The sequence below is a fragment of the Hippoglossus hippoglossus genome, chromosome 13 (assembly GCF_009819705.1).
Source record: "Hippoglossus hippoglossus isolate fHipHip1 chromosome 13, fHipHip1.pri, whole genome shotgun sequence".
Taxonomy (NCBI): Eukaryota; Metazoa; Chordata; class Actinopteri; order Pleuronectiformes; family Pleuronectidae; genus Hippoglossus; species Hippoglossus hippoglossus.
The window spans coordinates 7671972-7686191 of NC_047163.1; the positions used below are offsets into that span (position 1 = coordinate 7671972).

The 14220-nt window shown below is 43.2% G+C and overlaps 3 protein-coding genes across 7 annotated transcripts; all 3 read right to left on the bottom strand.

Annotated features, from left to right (window-relative positions):
* Positions 1-172: 172 nt before the first annotated feature.
* On the bottom strand, positions 173-3895 carry dynll2a (dynein, light chain, LC8-type 2a). Of its 3 annotated transcripts, none has more exons than XM_034605404.1 (3): positions 3671-3895; positions 3031-3186; positions 173-2034 (listed from the first exon to the last, which is right to left on the bottom strand). In XM_034605404.1, exons 2-3 carry the CDS (start codon positions 3160-3162, stop codon positions 1897-1899), a joined length of 270 nt encoding a protein of 89 aa, XP_034461295.1. In that variant the 5' UTR covers positions 3163-3186; positions 3671-3895; the 3' UTR covers positions 173-1896. The 3 variants fall into 3 exon arrangements, with proteins under 3 accessions (XP_034461295.1, XP_034461297.1, XP_034461296.1); XM_034605406.1 differs by having other exon boundaries at positions 763-2034; positions 3031-3199; positions 3670-3831; XM_034605405.1 differs by having other exon boundaries at positions 763-2034; positions 3031-3206; positions 3670-3831.
* A 466-nt stretch (positions 3896-4361) lies between these two features.
* Positions 4362-9059, bottom strand: srsf1a (serine and arginine rich splicing factor 1a). Of its 3 annotated transcripts, XM_034605402.1 has the most exons (6): positions 8619-8757; positions 8157-8223; positions 7872-8117; positions 6172-6344; positions 5211-5984; positions 4362-4783 (listed from the first exon to the last, which is right to left on the bottom strand). In XM_034605402.1, exons 2-5 carry the CDS (start codon positions 8161-8163, stop codon positions 5787-5789), a joined length of 624 nt encoding a protein of 207 aa, XP_034461293.1. In that variant the 5' UTR covers positions 8164-8223; positions 8619-8757; the 3' UTR covers positions 4362-4783; positions 5211-5786. The 3 variants fall into 3 exon arrangements, with proteins under 3 accessions (XP_034461293.1, XP_034461291.1, XP_034461292.1); XM_034605400.1 differs by lacking the exon at positions 8157-8223 and having other exon boundaries at positions 7872-8050; positions 8619-9059; XM_034605401.1 differs by having other exon boundaries at positions 7872-8223.
* Positions 9060-10416: 1357 nt separating this feature from the next.
* Positions 10417-13702, bottom strand: aldoca (aldolase C, fructose-bisphosphate, a). Its single transcript, XM_034605398.1, has 9 exons — positions 13577-13702; positions 12857-12995; positions 12496-12707; positions 12297-12351; positions 12038-12198; positions 11866-11949; positions 11597-11771; positions 11315-11514; positions 10417-11220 (listed from the first exon to the last, which is right to left on the bottom strand). Exons 2-9 carry the CDS (start codon positions 12966-12968, stop codon positions 11128-11130), a joined length of 1092 nt encoding a protein of 363 aa, XP_034461289.1. The 5' UTR covers positions 12969-12995; positions 13577-13702; the 3' UTR covers positions 10417-11127.
* Between the last annotated feature and the right edge of the window lie 518 nt (positions 13703-14220).

The window sequence follows — 14220 nt, forward strand, 5'->3', positions numbered from 1 at the left end:
TATAATATAGACACAATAATATAAATATTTGCATGAAAGTAAACAAGCTCATTTTCCAAAATGTTGCAATGCTAAATCATTTCTCTAAATTGTTTAAAATGTATGTTCTACACATCAACCAGCCTTCTTAGGAAAAAGGGGCAATGACACAAAAAAAGGCCACAGTGTAATAAGTCAACAATTACTTTTTTTATTTTATCGAGTTTATACGATTTTGGTTCTGTAGCAACCTACTGGATAATTCTAATGAAGTGCAATTGTACTCAAGCCAGTTACAGTTGAGAGCAATGACAGGCACACGTTTTGTGCAAATTGAACAGCATTGGAACGGCTCCTACATATACACAGCAAAAATACATGCCAGAGGAAAACAATACTAAATCTGTTTACATTGACAATAGTTAAGACGTCCCTCTACAACAATCCGAGCTAACACTTGAGAGATACACATTTCACCCAGCGCTGGAACATGGGAGCAAACAACTGAGTAAACGTTCAGTTTCTACACGCGGCAGGAAATGTGTGGCGTCGTCCAACCCTGTGGACTGAATCTCTCCCATCTGGAGCCTAAAGTACACACGTCATCAACATCTAGGCATTGTGCATTGCCATTTCAAACTAATTATACTGACATAACTAAATGAAAACCCCAAAATCAGTGTGCTAGACAAGATCTGCTCGCAGCTGCTTCAAGAAGTCCCAACACACGTCGTCCCCCGTTTGTCTGGCAGTACACTGGCAATGCAAAAGCAAAAGGTTGGGGGGGGGGGGGGAATGCAACTTGAAAGAATCACAAGCAACATGAAGACGACACAACCATCTGAAACACGGGGGCGTTGGTAGCCTCGGTAGAGTTGACTTCAGATGTTTCTAAATCTAAAAATCACCTTCCTTATTCTGCTTCATAGCAAATACTGGGACAAAGACACACATCGGCTCAGTCCAATATCTACACACTCAAAAGTGAAACTTCAATAAACGACGCATCGCCGAGATGAGCTGTCGTTCGTGTCCGACGGTTAAAGAAATGATGGTTTTATCCTCCAAAACATGCAGAGACGCTGGATTATAAGACTGAAATCTGTGCAGGTGAGTTGGGAGGTTTTGATGACCTGTCTGTAGCGCAATAACTCGGACATTACAGGCTTAAGCGTGTCTGTGTGTATGAGCTTCGTTTGCTCTGTGGTTCTTCACAGTGAATATTGACCAAACATCCCGGGAAATGCTTCAACTGGCTTGCGTTGGTTCCAAAATGTCGAGTGTTGGATAATGACATCTATTCTGGAAGTGGCTGCTAAAAATAAAAAAAAAAGTCACTTGTTTTTAATCCAAATTGAAAACAATAAAATGTTTTTTCTACGTGAAACTCCAGACAACATAATTCCTTTAAATGAGTAAAACAGCAGCAATAAACTGAAGTCGTGCTGTCGGGTTAAAATAAAATACGCTCTCGCTGGTTAGAGCCGAAACAATTTTGCCCCAGTAACTTTGTTTCATGATCACAGGTTAATGAGTTGTTAAACTGGTGCACACAGTAGGATTCACCATCCGAAACCAACAGGTGGAGTCTCGCTAGAAGGGTCTGGCAATGTCACTTGTGAAGGAAAGCAGATGCACCACTACATTCTACAGCTTTCCTTTTATTTTACAATCAAGGGCCACGTTGAAATTTTTTTAACAGCGTCAAAACAAAAACTACTTCAGTTGCATTCAAATGGCAACTATCGTAAAAGTAAACTTACTGTAACATACATATTAAATAGTGTATAGTCCATGCAATTGCGCACGGCCGGTTTTGCATCGTTATGTTACGTCGTTATTAGTGTATGGGAGACATCAGCCACCAGTGCATTTCCAATTCAGGTTCAGGGAGAAAAACTCCTCGTCAGAAACTTCTCAGCCAGACTTGAAGAGCAGGATGGCCACTTGGCCCAAGTAGAAGTAAATGAAATGCTTCGTCTCGTGGGTGACGTAGCTGCCGAAGTTCCTCCCGACGATGCAGTGCCAGGTGGGGTTGTACTTCTTGTCAAACTCCTGAAATAAAAAGTCGGTGGAAGAAAATTAAAACCAAATCAAGAAAACAGTGATGTACCAAAAGGTCAAGGATCTATTGGCAGAAAATTGAATATAAAATAATCCTGTTTAAAATCCAGTGTGTGTGATCATCTGAATTGCATGAATTTCTTTACCAATGGGCCCTTTATATCAAACATACTTTACATTCACATGGGGAGCGGGTCCTCTCTACGGAAGCCTCCATGTTTTTTACAGTCGTCCAAACTGGACAATTTTCATTCCCTTTTAACTCAAATTATTAATTCGATTCAAGAAAAGCTGCTAATGAATGATTCCGTTGATTGATTCATTGATTTATTATTTCAACTCCAGCCAGTAGGAATTTGGTTTTCATCAACCTAGTTAAGTTTTACAATTTAACCCATAAAGCTATTTAAAAACTTGCCCGATTGGTATTTTGTTTGCAGGTTGTGGTATATTTAGACCAAGTCTACTTAAAATAGTATGAATATTTATGTAAATAAATAAACAAGGTCCACAATAAAAATTCACAAATAGACTTTAAAAATCGCCTCTTTAGACTGGCTTTACTCATTTATTGTTATATCTGTTCTGTTTTTTAAACTCCAAAATAATTTTTCATCTCATTTGTCATTATATTCTGCATGTATTTTTCTATAATTAATAAATATTATATTAATGTATTATCAGCGAGGTCACCTGTAAAGCTCCCTGAATATCACCTTTACAACCTTTTTACTCAAGACGCTATGCAAATAAAAGTGATTTTCTTTTTGATGTTTGAAAACATGGTGGTGCTTTGAGGGGGGGGGGGGGGGGGGCGTGCGGACTCCGTCACAATAAAACCTTAGCTACGGCCCTGCTCATAATATCCCTGTTTCCACACTGACCAAAAATAGATGCTGGAATAAAAAAAAAAAAGCCTGTGGATGTTGCAGATCATGTGACGTGATCCTACAGATGTTTGGATCCATCCCTGCAGCCTCCTCTCACCTTTTTGATGTAGGCTGCGATGTCCTTCTCTATGTTGTACTTCTCCATGGCCTGCGTGGCACAGTCCACCGCGTCCTGCTGCATGTCCTCGGACATGTCCGCGTTCTTGATCACAGCTTTCCTGTCAGTCATGGCTGAGGAGGAGGAGGAGGATGCCTGATGGAGGAAGGAGGAAGGTGCACGTTCACTCGGACGTACCGCACTGAAAATGAACACCGCACGTGGTGACGGGGATGGTTGAGGCCAGCAAACATCAGCCTTTTTTACGCAGAACACGGGGCCATTATGAGGCACCGCGTTTTTCTATCATTTACACCATCACAACTTAATCGTGCGTATTTATCTCCATGCTCCGAACTGGACGATGACTTGAGCGGTGCATAGATTGGCTGTGAAACTTGATACAGGTGGAGTTAAATTACTTGGCTCAAATCACTTCTGCACCAGGAGACAAAAAAGTAGCAGAAATTAATCCGGATCAGAAACATGATGCACCTCTTGTTCCTCTTCCAACACATACATGCGTGTGTGTGTGTGATCAAATCAAACGAATAAAGACAAACAGTGGAGGCATCGTAAGAGAAACTGGGCATCAGGAATATGTCAGGACATGCAAGAGAAGATCCGACCTGCCACTCACCTTCTCTACGAGCGACCTGGAGACACTTGTTTGCAGAAAATGCGGTTTCTCTCCAGCCGGATGAGGGATCGCAGGGTTTCAGATGATGCTGCGGCTTAATTGCTTTTTAAAGGTTGACACAATAAGCATGTAGGTGGTGGGTTTGTCTCGGTGCTCTCTGCTCTCCCCGGCTGCTCCCCGCCCCTCTGCTGCATGCTGCTGCTCTCCATTGGCTGCGCCGCCGCCTCCCCGTTCGTAACCAAGCGTTTTTCTCCAGCTCCTGTCTGCCCGCATCTTATTTCATCCCACAATGCATCATTCACGGCAACCACACACACAACACACACAACACACACACACACGCACGCACACACAATACACACACACACACACACACCGCACTGACTGTGGGAGAAAAAAGGAAACGAGTCCTTGGCTGCAGGTCGACATCACTTGGATGCGCGTGCAGGGGTTTGAAGCGTTAAACACTGTTCACGCACTTTGTTTTTCTATCTTCCACCTCAATGATTTCATAGAAACTCACGTATTATTAAGCTGGTAGACGTTTAAAATCCTTGCTTGTGGTTTTTTTTAAAAGTGTGATACAACCATTACACTGGGATATAGCTTCTATGCCACCAACGTAAAGGCTGTGGACGTGTCTTACAGTAACATGAAGTGATGCACGAGGAAAAAAGACAAACTAGTGTTCTTGTTTTGAAGTGTTTTTATTGAAAATGCTGAGAGAAAAAAAGTAAGATTAAGCAAAAAACAAAACATACAAACTACTCCCAAATGAAACCCCTTCCCAGCCGCCCCAATTTTTAATTAATTCCTTCATACCAGGCATCTACGATTCCATCCTTTGATCCAACTTCCTGGTCCTCAGTTTCGTTTTCTTGTCAAATAAAGCGATTATCACTGAAAAACTTTAAAGATAGGCAGGGGGAGGGCCTAATAGAAAAAAAGTTGCTCTGGGACTCCGCGTTATTTAGTTCTGAATTCAACTCTCATTTGACTCCTGGAAAAACTGATCCCGTTCCGAGCATCCATCCTTGCCTATCCCTTCCCTAATCGATCCACTCATCCAGCTCCAAGGATTGGGATCCACTGAGCCACTCCTCCAATCAAAACCTTGAAATACCAGGAAGAAAATCAGAGGCAGACCGTTAGAATAAAATGTCAAGGTTTTTGGGCCTAATTTTTTTTTCCATGTTGAGCACTCATGTCAGATCAAGAAAAAGAAAGGAAAAGAAAAGAGAATTGCCACAATAACTATCACTCCCTGAAGTTAAAACAGTTGAGGACATTTAAGTTAGAACTGGGACACTTTGTTGCGACAGAGAAGTGATTCAGATTTTTACACTTGAAAGCAAAAGATGTTACACTTACATCACAACACTTGATCTACGACTGTTTATTCTGTCACAGCCCAGAGTCGCATGTTAAAAACTTCATATATATATGTATAACAAAGTACAGCACATATGGCTTTGTTAAATATGACATGCATGACATGGCAACCACTCAAAACGTTCAATTTATGGAATATGAAGCGTACCATTGCCTCGACCTGATTGCTCCTCAATTAGATGTCCTATCCTGACCATACAAATGAAATGTGCTCCACAATGGTTTTATTCCAAATCACTTTAATCCTTCTCTTCAGATGTCTAAAGGAAGACACAAGGGTAAAATACAGTTAAGTATCGGGCTTCCCATCCAAACAGCCCACCCCACATATCCATGAGACGAGTAAAAAAAAGAACTCAATTTTCAATTCTTGCAAAAACATTGAGTTCAGTCTATAACTCAACGTTTTTGGAAGTTCAACACAGCACAATTTCTAATGTTGCAAAAATTGAGAGGACAGAAAGGAGAGAGAGAGAGAGAGGGGGAGAGAACAGGAGGAGGAAGCAGCCGGATAGGGAGAGGAGCGGGGAGGGGGCGGAGAGGAGGGGGCACATCTACATACCAAGATCATCCACAAGGACATCGGGACATGAAATGGAAAAATTTGAAATCAATAGCTGACATCTGGAGAAACTCATAAAAAGGTAAAAACAGAGGGAGGGGGAAGGGGGGGGGGGGGGGGGGGGTACACATCAAAAGGGCAAAACATCAGTGGTAGAAAGGTTTAGGAACGGGAGCGAGAGCGGCTGTGACGAGGCGAGTAGCGGGGCGATCCTCTGCCTCGGCCACGGGAATTGCTGCGACTGCGGCTGGCGCTGCGACTGCGGCTTCTGCTCCGGCTGCCACGACTGCGGGAGCGTGATCTTCCGTAACTTGGGCTGCGGGGACCGTCTAATTTCACACGAATGTAAGCAGTCTCTCCCTGGCGGACACAAGAGAACTTGACATTGAAAAGACAACATTCCTGCCGATGGCGGTAATGTGGAAAAATGGAAAAGAGGGCCGGGCTGTGCTTCAGAAACATGTGGCAGTGCCGCAAAGTACTCACCTCGACACAGCAAAGACACATTATCCATGACACTGATCAATAATCAAATCAGTACACATACCTCATGCGAGCGGAATTTGGTGTTGTCCAGCTTTCGAACGGCATAGGTCATGTCCTCTTTGCGCACAAATTCTACAACCCCGGTTCCGTCTCTGAAAACATCAGCGTAGCACACGTCACCAGCCTCGCGCATGTGGTCCTTCAGGTCCTGCCAGCTGCCGCTCTGTGGGAGCCCTGGAGAGAAACAATGAAAAGTCATAAAACAACAGGACTATTCTATTGTACGATTTTGTGACACTGACATTTCAGTTGATGGTGTTGCTGAGGTCTGCTTTAGTCGGCATTGTTCACATTATGCCAGCAACCTTGTGTGCACCTTCTTTTAACATATTTTGGTGATACTGTGACATCACTTAGTGGTGATGTGTTCCTTAATATTGTCTAAAGCTCCAACTACTCCACAACTGCTCAAGACAACATTATCAACCATCATGATAATCAATGAAGTGTGTTTAGTCCTTTTAGAAGAGGTGCTAAAAAAAATCATCTGGTTTAACGGGATAGTTCACCCAAGAATGAAAATTCACTTGTAGCAGAAAGGAGAAAACCAAAAAGACAGACTGGCCCTTTACACCTCAACAGGAAAAGGAGGGGCGAGGGAGATGATAAATTGGATACACCTGTGAGCCAGAAAGGAGAGGGAAACTCAAACAAAGGTGTGTTGGAGCATGGAGGTGCAGCTTGTGAAGTGAGAGTAACTGCAGGAAGGAGATCGCAAAAAGATAAACTAGTTTCTGGAAAGTTGATCCAAGAAACTGGCTGGATTTATTTCATAACCGTCCTGCTGATCCCTGGAGCACTGAAGTGGATTTAAAAAAAACCATCTAACCTGCTCGGATTGGAACATGATCCTCGTCTACTCATCAATATGCCGATGGACGGGTGAGTGAAGTGTTTGAGTCCACAAAACAGTTTTGGAGTTTCAGGGGTAAACAGTGTTGCAGCCAAATTCAATACAACTGAAGTAAATGGTGAGCACTTCTTCAAATGTATAAACAAGGTCTTTTTTTACCACGTTTTAACCTAAATGTCCGCTGTGATCCACGTGTGAACGCAGCTCCTGAGGAGGATATCAGTGGACATTCAGGCTAAAGACGTGGTGAAAATGAGCTTGTTTCGAGTCGAATTTGAATGTCGGGGCTTGCGGACACTTGGATGACACCAGAGAAGCAGTATGGAGGCATTTTATGTTTTTTATTCATTTGAAGAAATGGTTATTGAATTTGGCTGCAACACTGTTTTACCCCTGAAACTCCAAAAGTGTTCCGTGGACTCAAACACTTCACCCACCCCTCCATCGGCATTGTGGTAAGTAGATAACGAGTGGTTTTTTATTTTTGGGTAAACAATACCTTTAAGCTTCTCAAATGTCTATTCCAAATCTATGACAGTAAATGTAATAGTTGGTGTCAGTAGCGTTACTTACAGTTGTCAGACTGACAGTTTTTATTCCAGCAACTGCAGCATCAATTAAGGACAGTTGTCATTTGGAGCCTGACTATTATAAAAATGCATAATCAATTAACGTATTCTTCTGTTTATATGGAGCCTCAGTGTTTACATGACAGTATGACCTAAGTTACAGAGCTAATTGCTGCATGCAAGAGAGGACACTTCCTCATGAGAGTGAAACATTCCAGCAGTCCAAAGGGAGAGCTTTCTATATCATCACCCTCCATGCCTGAGATCCAGATCACCCACCTGACACGATGACCCTGTACTCGGAGCGTCTGGACGGGGGCCCGTATCTGCCTCTCGGGGCTCCGCCGATCCCTCCAAACCCGCCTCGGGAGCCCCGGCCGCTCCGGGGGAACTCCACTCGCAGTCTGTAGCCGTCGTAGTCATAACCATCGCGTCCGTAGACCGCGTCATCTGCGTCCCTGGTCGTAAAACAGTACATTTTGTACATTAACACGCCTCGGGAGTGCAGCACTGACACGGGGGAGACAACGCTGGCACGGATGGAGTCAGTCATGTTGGAGACTAGCTTCATCTCACGTCCTAATCCCCGGTGCAGACGTGCATGTCAATTAGCTAATTTTGCTCCATTGAACTAAAAAGAGAAAAACAGCATATAAATGAATAAATAATAAATAGACAGAGCACACTGGCGCCGGCTAAATGTTGCACAATTGAAGCGTAACGTGCAAGCGCAGACGAGGCTTAATTGCAACAAAGCCAGTGGGTGTTCAGTGTTTTACCTTGAAGACGCTACGAAAACAAGCACAGGAGATATTTTCAACATTGTAATGGATGAACTCTGTTGGTAAGAACACAAAGAGGAAAACCTCGAGAGTAGAAAAGACATACTTCGCTATGGTTGCGAGGTGCAGGAGGAATCCAGGGAATAGTCCGAGCCCTAACTTGTTAGCGCAGCCGCCGCTCAGCCGCACAAATGGCGCTGCCCCCGGCCTCAAAAGCATAACGGTGTGCTAGCTCCGCACTCACCTCGGGTCCTCGAACTCAATGAAGGCGAACGGCGGGCCCCCTCTCCGGTTCTTCAGGTCGATGTCCCGAATGGTGCCGTACTTGTAGAACACGTCCTCCACGTCCTTGGTGCGGATGTCGGGGGGCAGATTCCCCACGTAGATTCGACAGTCGTTGTTCCCGGCGGGGCCTCGCACAACACCCGACATCGCTGCTAACGCGCCGGTCAAGCTAATGGTCCGGTTCTGGCCGCGGTACTTACGGGGAGGGAGGGAGGGAGGGGGGGGGGAGCCGGGGCCACGCTGAGCGGTCAGGGGACAGGCTGCAGGCCGCCGAGCAGGAGGCAGGAAGACGGGAGGAGCGCGGGGTGTCAGACGGTCTGCAGCCGGTTCTCGGTGGATGACACACGCCGCTCCGGTTAGCGGGAAACAGCGCTGCGTTACCGAGGCACTCAGCAGCACCGGAAACACGCTGGACACCGCGCGCACATCCGCCGTACGAACTAGTCCGTTAATTGACCGGGCGTAGTGACGACAGTCAATTAAGTTTCTGATGATTTATTGAGAAAGATCGAAATGTGTGTCTTTAACTATTTAATATTTGATCTGGGACATGTATTCAGAGCAGGAAACACATGGGGCTTTACTTCTTTAGTCCTCCTTGATCAGAGACACATACTTTATTATCCATCTAAAACACTACAATACACGTTTCTTTGTTTATAAGATGAGATAAGGTAAGATAGGTTAAGTTAAGGTCAGGCAAGGTGAAGTTAAGTAAGGGAAAATAAGATCAGATAAGAAAAACTAGGTTAAATTTAAGGTAATGTAAGATAAGATAAGCTAGGTAAGTTGGTTAAATTAAGGTCAGGTGAGGTAGGGTAAGGTAAGATAAGATAAAATGAGCAGCAAAGGGATAGTGAAATACACACTCAGTAAAAGTAATAAATAAGCAAATGTACAATAGAAACACATGACCTGAATTGCTCTATTCTCAGTTTTCAGGTGAGTGTAAATATCTTTGGAGTAAGTCAGTTATCAGGTTATAACATGAAATGTTTCACATTGTAAGATGCTAAACTGTATCGTCATGACAACACAAGTTCTGTTATAACGTGATATGTTGGTATGACATAATAACATGAAAATATATTTTGTTTTAACAATAAACCTTTTACATTATAATGTGATACCAATCCCTTTTTTCTTTTTATTGCATTTCATATCATTTCATGATCCAGGACAACATATGTAATCAAATAGTAATTGTGTGTGGGCTACAAAATATATGTATAAATACATTTTAGATTCTATAATGTCTGTAAAAAAGTAAATATTGAATTGACAGACTTGATTGATGACGTTTATTTTATTCCTTTTTTCATCACAATGGGATGTTGTACCCAGTTATTTGAAGGATTTATCTTTTCCCACGTGTCTTAGATGAACGCATACTTTGAAAAACAAAAGCTAGACCTCATTTGAAAACATGCAATCTTTTCAATTTCTTTTTCCGCAGATAAAAACTAGTCTTTTGGTGTATTTACTCAGTTGTGGAAGAAGTACTCAGGTTTTAAGTAGTGGCAATATGATAATGTATTGTACTCGTGTATTAGTACAAAAAGTAAATTGATTTTTGAATAACAATATTCTCAATTTATAATCACTGATGGAATAGTGTACATGTAACTTTATTATTTCCACTGGTAAATGTGTTTGAACATACATATATACTTATATACTGCTGGGTAACTATCTTTAAAAACACATATTGATAATCTAAATCTGCACAGTGACTAAAGCACAAAGACACAATATCAGACTTTGCCAGAGCACTGATTTATTGTTTGAATACATTCATTTCAACTATTTCATTTAGACTTTAGGGCACAAAGAGTATTCTTTCGAATGATAACGCACAATAATCACAGAGTTGTATTTTATTGTGTAACCTACTTTTTTGCCCAAGGACTTCCAGATGAAAATTAGCCTGACTCTAATTCTGGTGCAGTATTTCTAAGAGTGCATGGTCACAGCTAAATAAAAAGTTAAAATAAACAAGAACAAATCCACACACACACTCACATCAGCTTTTCACAGCTTGAATAAACTTCCAAGTAACATATGGGGGTTTCTACATCAGAAATTCATCTGATATTTAATTTTGCTGTGATACAAACTAATATTATTGCTCTGCAGGTTCATTTAAATTAACCAACAGGACATGGCCAGTTGGTAATAGTGATACTAAGTATTTAATGCAGGATCATAAAGCTTCAGTTATGGCACAATACCATACTGTTTATCCATCACAAATGTAAAGCAAACATCTTTCATCATTTATTTTAAATATCCAAGGCCATGTTCTGATTGTCCTCAGTTGTCAAGTCAAATCCGCTGTCACTTGTTTCCATGTAACATCATCATGAGAAATATTGTATCTAGAAGCTACATTACACCACCTCTGTGAAATGTTTTATCACGACAATGGAAGAACACACTGCTAACGTAAATGTGGCTTCTCTTATTGTTCAGTATGCATAACAGGATCCATAAATAAGCTGGTAATCTTCACCACAGTTTTCTCCACCTGTGTACTTCCCCTGACATGCCAGGCTGTTCACCTGTGGACAGAGAAGACGTGAAAAAAAGCAGAGGAACACAGATCAGGAGACACAGGATCACATCACGGGATTAATACAAGTGAACAGAAGTTACCTCTGCTCTCTTGATGAACTGCTCAGTGGCGGCCTTCTCGTTCTCCTTGTGGCCTCTCCAGGCTCGGAGGGCGGACGCCTGCAGGGCTCGGCCAAAGGAGAAGGTCAGGATCCAGGGTTTGGCCAGGGGGCAGTTGTTGATGGCGTTGAGGTGGACAGAGGCCTCCTCTTCGCTCTGACCGCCCGAGAGAAAAGCCACTCCTACAGCGAGCAGGAAAATATACACTCACTCTCCTCTGTCTCAGCAGATTTGATTTATTTCTGTGTGAAATCCACAGCTCACCTGTGACCGCCGGGGGAACGGTGCGGCGCAAGGCGGTCAGGGTCGCCATAGCAACCTCCTCCGGGCTGTACTTGGTGGAACAGCTGTGTCCAGGTGTCACCATGTTGGGTTTGAGGAGGGTGCCCTCCAGGTACACGTGGTGGTCCGACATGGCTTTGTACACGGCAGCCAGGACCTGAGATCCACAGAGGATTACTCTCTCCCTTCCCCCGTCTCAGTTCTTAAAGTAAAAATACCACTCACCCATACACAAGAAGAACAAAACCAACCTTCTCAGTGACGTACTGGCAGCGTTTCAGGTCATGATCTCCGTCAGGCAGGATCTCCGGCTCTATGACGGGCACAATACCATGCTGACGGAGAAAAGAAATATCATCAGAATAATGGCATAACCATAACACCACAAAGATACATAGACAAGCTTTAATAGTGGATCCTGACCTGCTGGCAGATACTAGAGTAGCGTGCAAGAACGTTTGCATTTTCTGTGATGGCCAGTTTGGATGGATTGGTGTCACTGATCTTCAGCACGCAGCGCCACTTTGCAAAGAGGGCTCCATCCTTCTTATACTGTGCACAGCGCTCCGACAAACCATCCAGACCTAGGAGAGAGGTTTGTGCAAAGATGTAAAGCTGAACTGTCTTGAAATGGGAATTGCCATGGGGGGAAATAATTCAATCAAAAGTGTTATTGTCTGACCCTGTGCGGTGGATTCCCCAAAAGTTCCTGCCAGGGGGACGACGCCCTTGTCAACCTGAGATATACAGGACAACAGTTTTAAGTTCTTATATACAGAAAAATCTAATAACTCGGAATTCAGTACTGTGATGTCTTTTTAAGCAAAAATCAACCTGTTTGGGACAACACACCACATTTAAATCATTTGGAACTGACTCACCTTGACACCGACCAGGATCCCCCTGTCCCGGATCATCTTGACGAAGGGGACCCCGTTGTCAAAGTGCTGGTACAGCGTCTCGTGGAAGAAGATGATGCCGCCAATGCAGCTGCTGATGCGATCGTCCGCACTGAAGAGAATCTGCCGGTACTGTCTGCGGTTCTGCTCCGTGTTCTCCACTCCCACCTGGGCCAGCCGCTTGGCCATGCTGCCTGCAGGCCACACATTGTGCAGATGAGAAGTTAACACGGATGCTCCTGGATGTTTTTAATAAGTGACAGAACTGACGTGATTGGGTCAGTGTAGAATGAATGGTGTTTTCCACAGAGTAAAGAAAAGGAAGAAACTGAGTTCAACAGACCTACAGACTCATCTGCAGCCAGGATGCCCTTCCCTGGAGAAACTATGCGTAGAGCAGTCTCATGCAGCTCCCTCTTCTGCGCCTCGGAGAGCGCGGGGAACTGGTGCGTCATCTTGAGTGTCTGACTCTCCTACAGCCTCTGGTAGAGGATGTGATCTTATGATTATATTATGCACACAGTTACACCCCCCAATAAACATATGGCATCCCTCTATGAAGTTTGTTAGGATACAAGAAACCTGCAGATTCTATCTCTTTAATGAAGGGCGGAGACAAATTGGTCCTTTTCAGTTGAGTTATGCCGAGTGAACCTAGATGCAGGACTGAAAACATGGAAATCCACGCGGCAGATTTGGTGAGCCATAAAACTTTAAGTGCATCATTATTTGATGATGGAAAGACAATAGATCTTCAATTAAACCAATCACTATCCACAAAGTACCACCAAAACCTTGGTCTTTTTGTTTTTGCTGCAAGTAAAAAATTGCATCTTGCTGCAAATGAAAAATATGAAATCTGCTTTCAATTCTCATGGATGCCTCTTGTTGTCTCCATTGTTCTGTTCACATCGACTAAGAGCTACAGGTTAACAGTCGAGAGTCAGATGCAGGTTAATGGTCAGATGTAGGTGAATATGGATGTAGCCAGTGAAGTCAGTGAGATAATCCTACATGTAAAAGAGACAGCTGAGGTATGAGCCCGAGCAGTGAAGGATCTTACCTGATAGAGAAATCAAACGTGTCCCATCCACTGAGGTGACGAACACTGATGGAGTCTCTCTTGTCAGCTCTGGTTTGTAGCCAGCTCAGTGGTGTCACACCTCATAAGCCGACCCCCCTGGGCGGAGCTTGTACACCCACCTTTGACCCAAATGAGAACAAATCTTGATGATTCATTGTTCTATTTAAATGTTGAGATTTTATTTTTTGTTGTGCAGCTGCTTCTTTTTCACATGGATTTGACAATTTTCCAATTTCTTCCATCACTTTGCGATGACAAACTCAATCAGGGTTGTAAATCCATCTACAGGATGGTTATTTTGTGGCTTAAACCTTTTGATATAAACTGTCAAGTCAAATTTATTATCTCATCTGAGGGAAGCTGAGTTGCAGACAGAGGTTAAAATATATACAAACCTTCATACGGCATTAAAAACAAATAAGACAGATGGCAGGTCCAATGCAATACAACACAGGATCACTACATATGGAGACGAGAGTGCAAGAAAAAGAGAACTGGTGTAATTTTTTTGTTCAAATTCATCATATTAATCACTGTACAGACAGAGGAGTCTTTTACTCCTGAGGGTAGGAACTCTGAAGCCTCTACCTGAAGGTAGAAGCACAAACTCAAATATGAAAATA

Coding starts and splice junctions, on each gene's coding strand:
- dynll2a (XM_034605404.1), bottom strand. CDS start 3,162: ATGACTGACAGGAAAGCTGTGATCAAGAACGCGGACATGTCCGAGGAC. Junction 2,035..3,030: donor TCGCAGCCTACATCAAAAAG/GTGAGAGGAGGC, acceptor TTTTTATTTCAG/GAGTTTGACAAGAAGTACAA.
- srsf1a (XM_034605400.1), bottom strand. CDS start 8,806: ATGTCGGGTGTTGTGCGAGGCCCCGCCGGGAACAACGACTGTCGAATC. Junction 6,345..7,871: donor GTACAGGGTCATCGTGTCAG/GTGGGTGATCTG, acceptor GTTTCTCTCCAG/GGCTCCCACAGAGCGGCAGC. Junction 5,985..6,171: donor CCAAATTCCGCTCGCATGAG/GTATGTGTACTG, acceptor TGTGTCCGCCAG/GGAGAGACTGCTTACATTCG.
- aldoca (XM_034605398.1), bottom strand. CDS start 12,968: ATGACGCACCAGTTCCCCGCGCTCTCCGAGGCGCAGAAGAGGGAGCTG. Junction 12,352..12,495: donor GGATCCTGGTCGGTGTCAAG/GTGAGTCAGTTC, acceptor TGTATATCTCAG/GTTGACAAGGGCGTCGTCCC. Junction 11,772..11,865: donor GCCAGTACGTCACTGAGAAG/GTTGGTTTTGTT, acceptor TGTGGATCTCAG/GTCCTGGCTGCCGTGTACAA.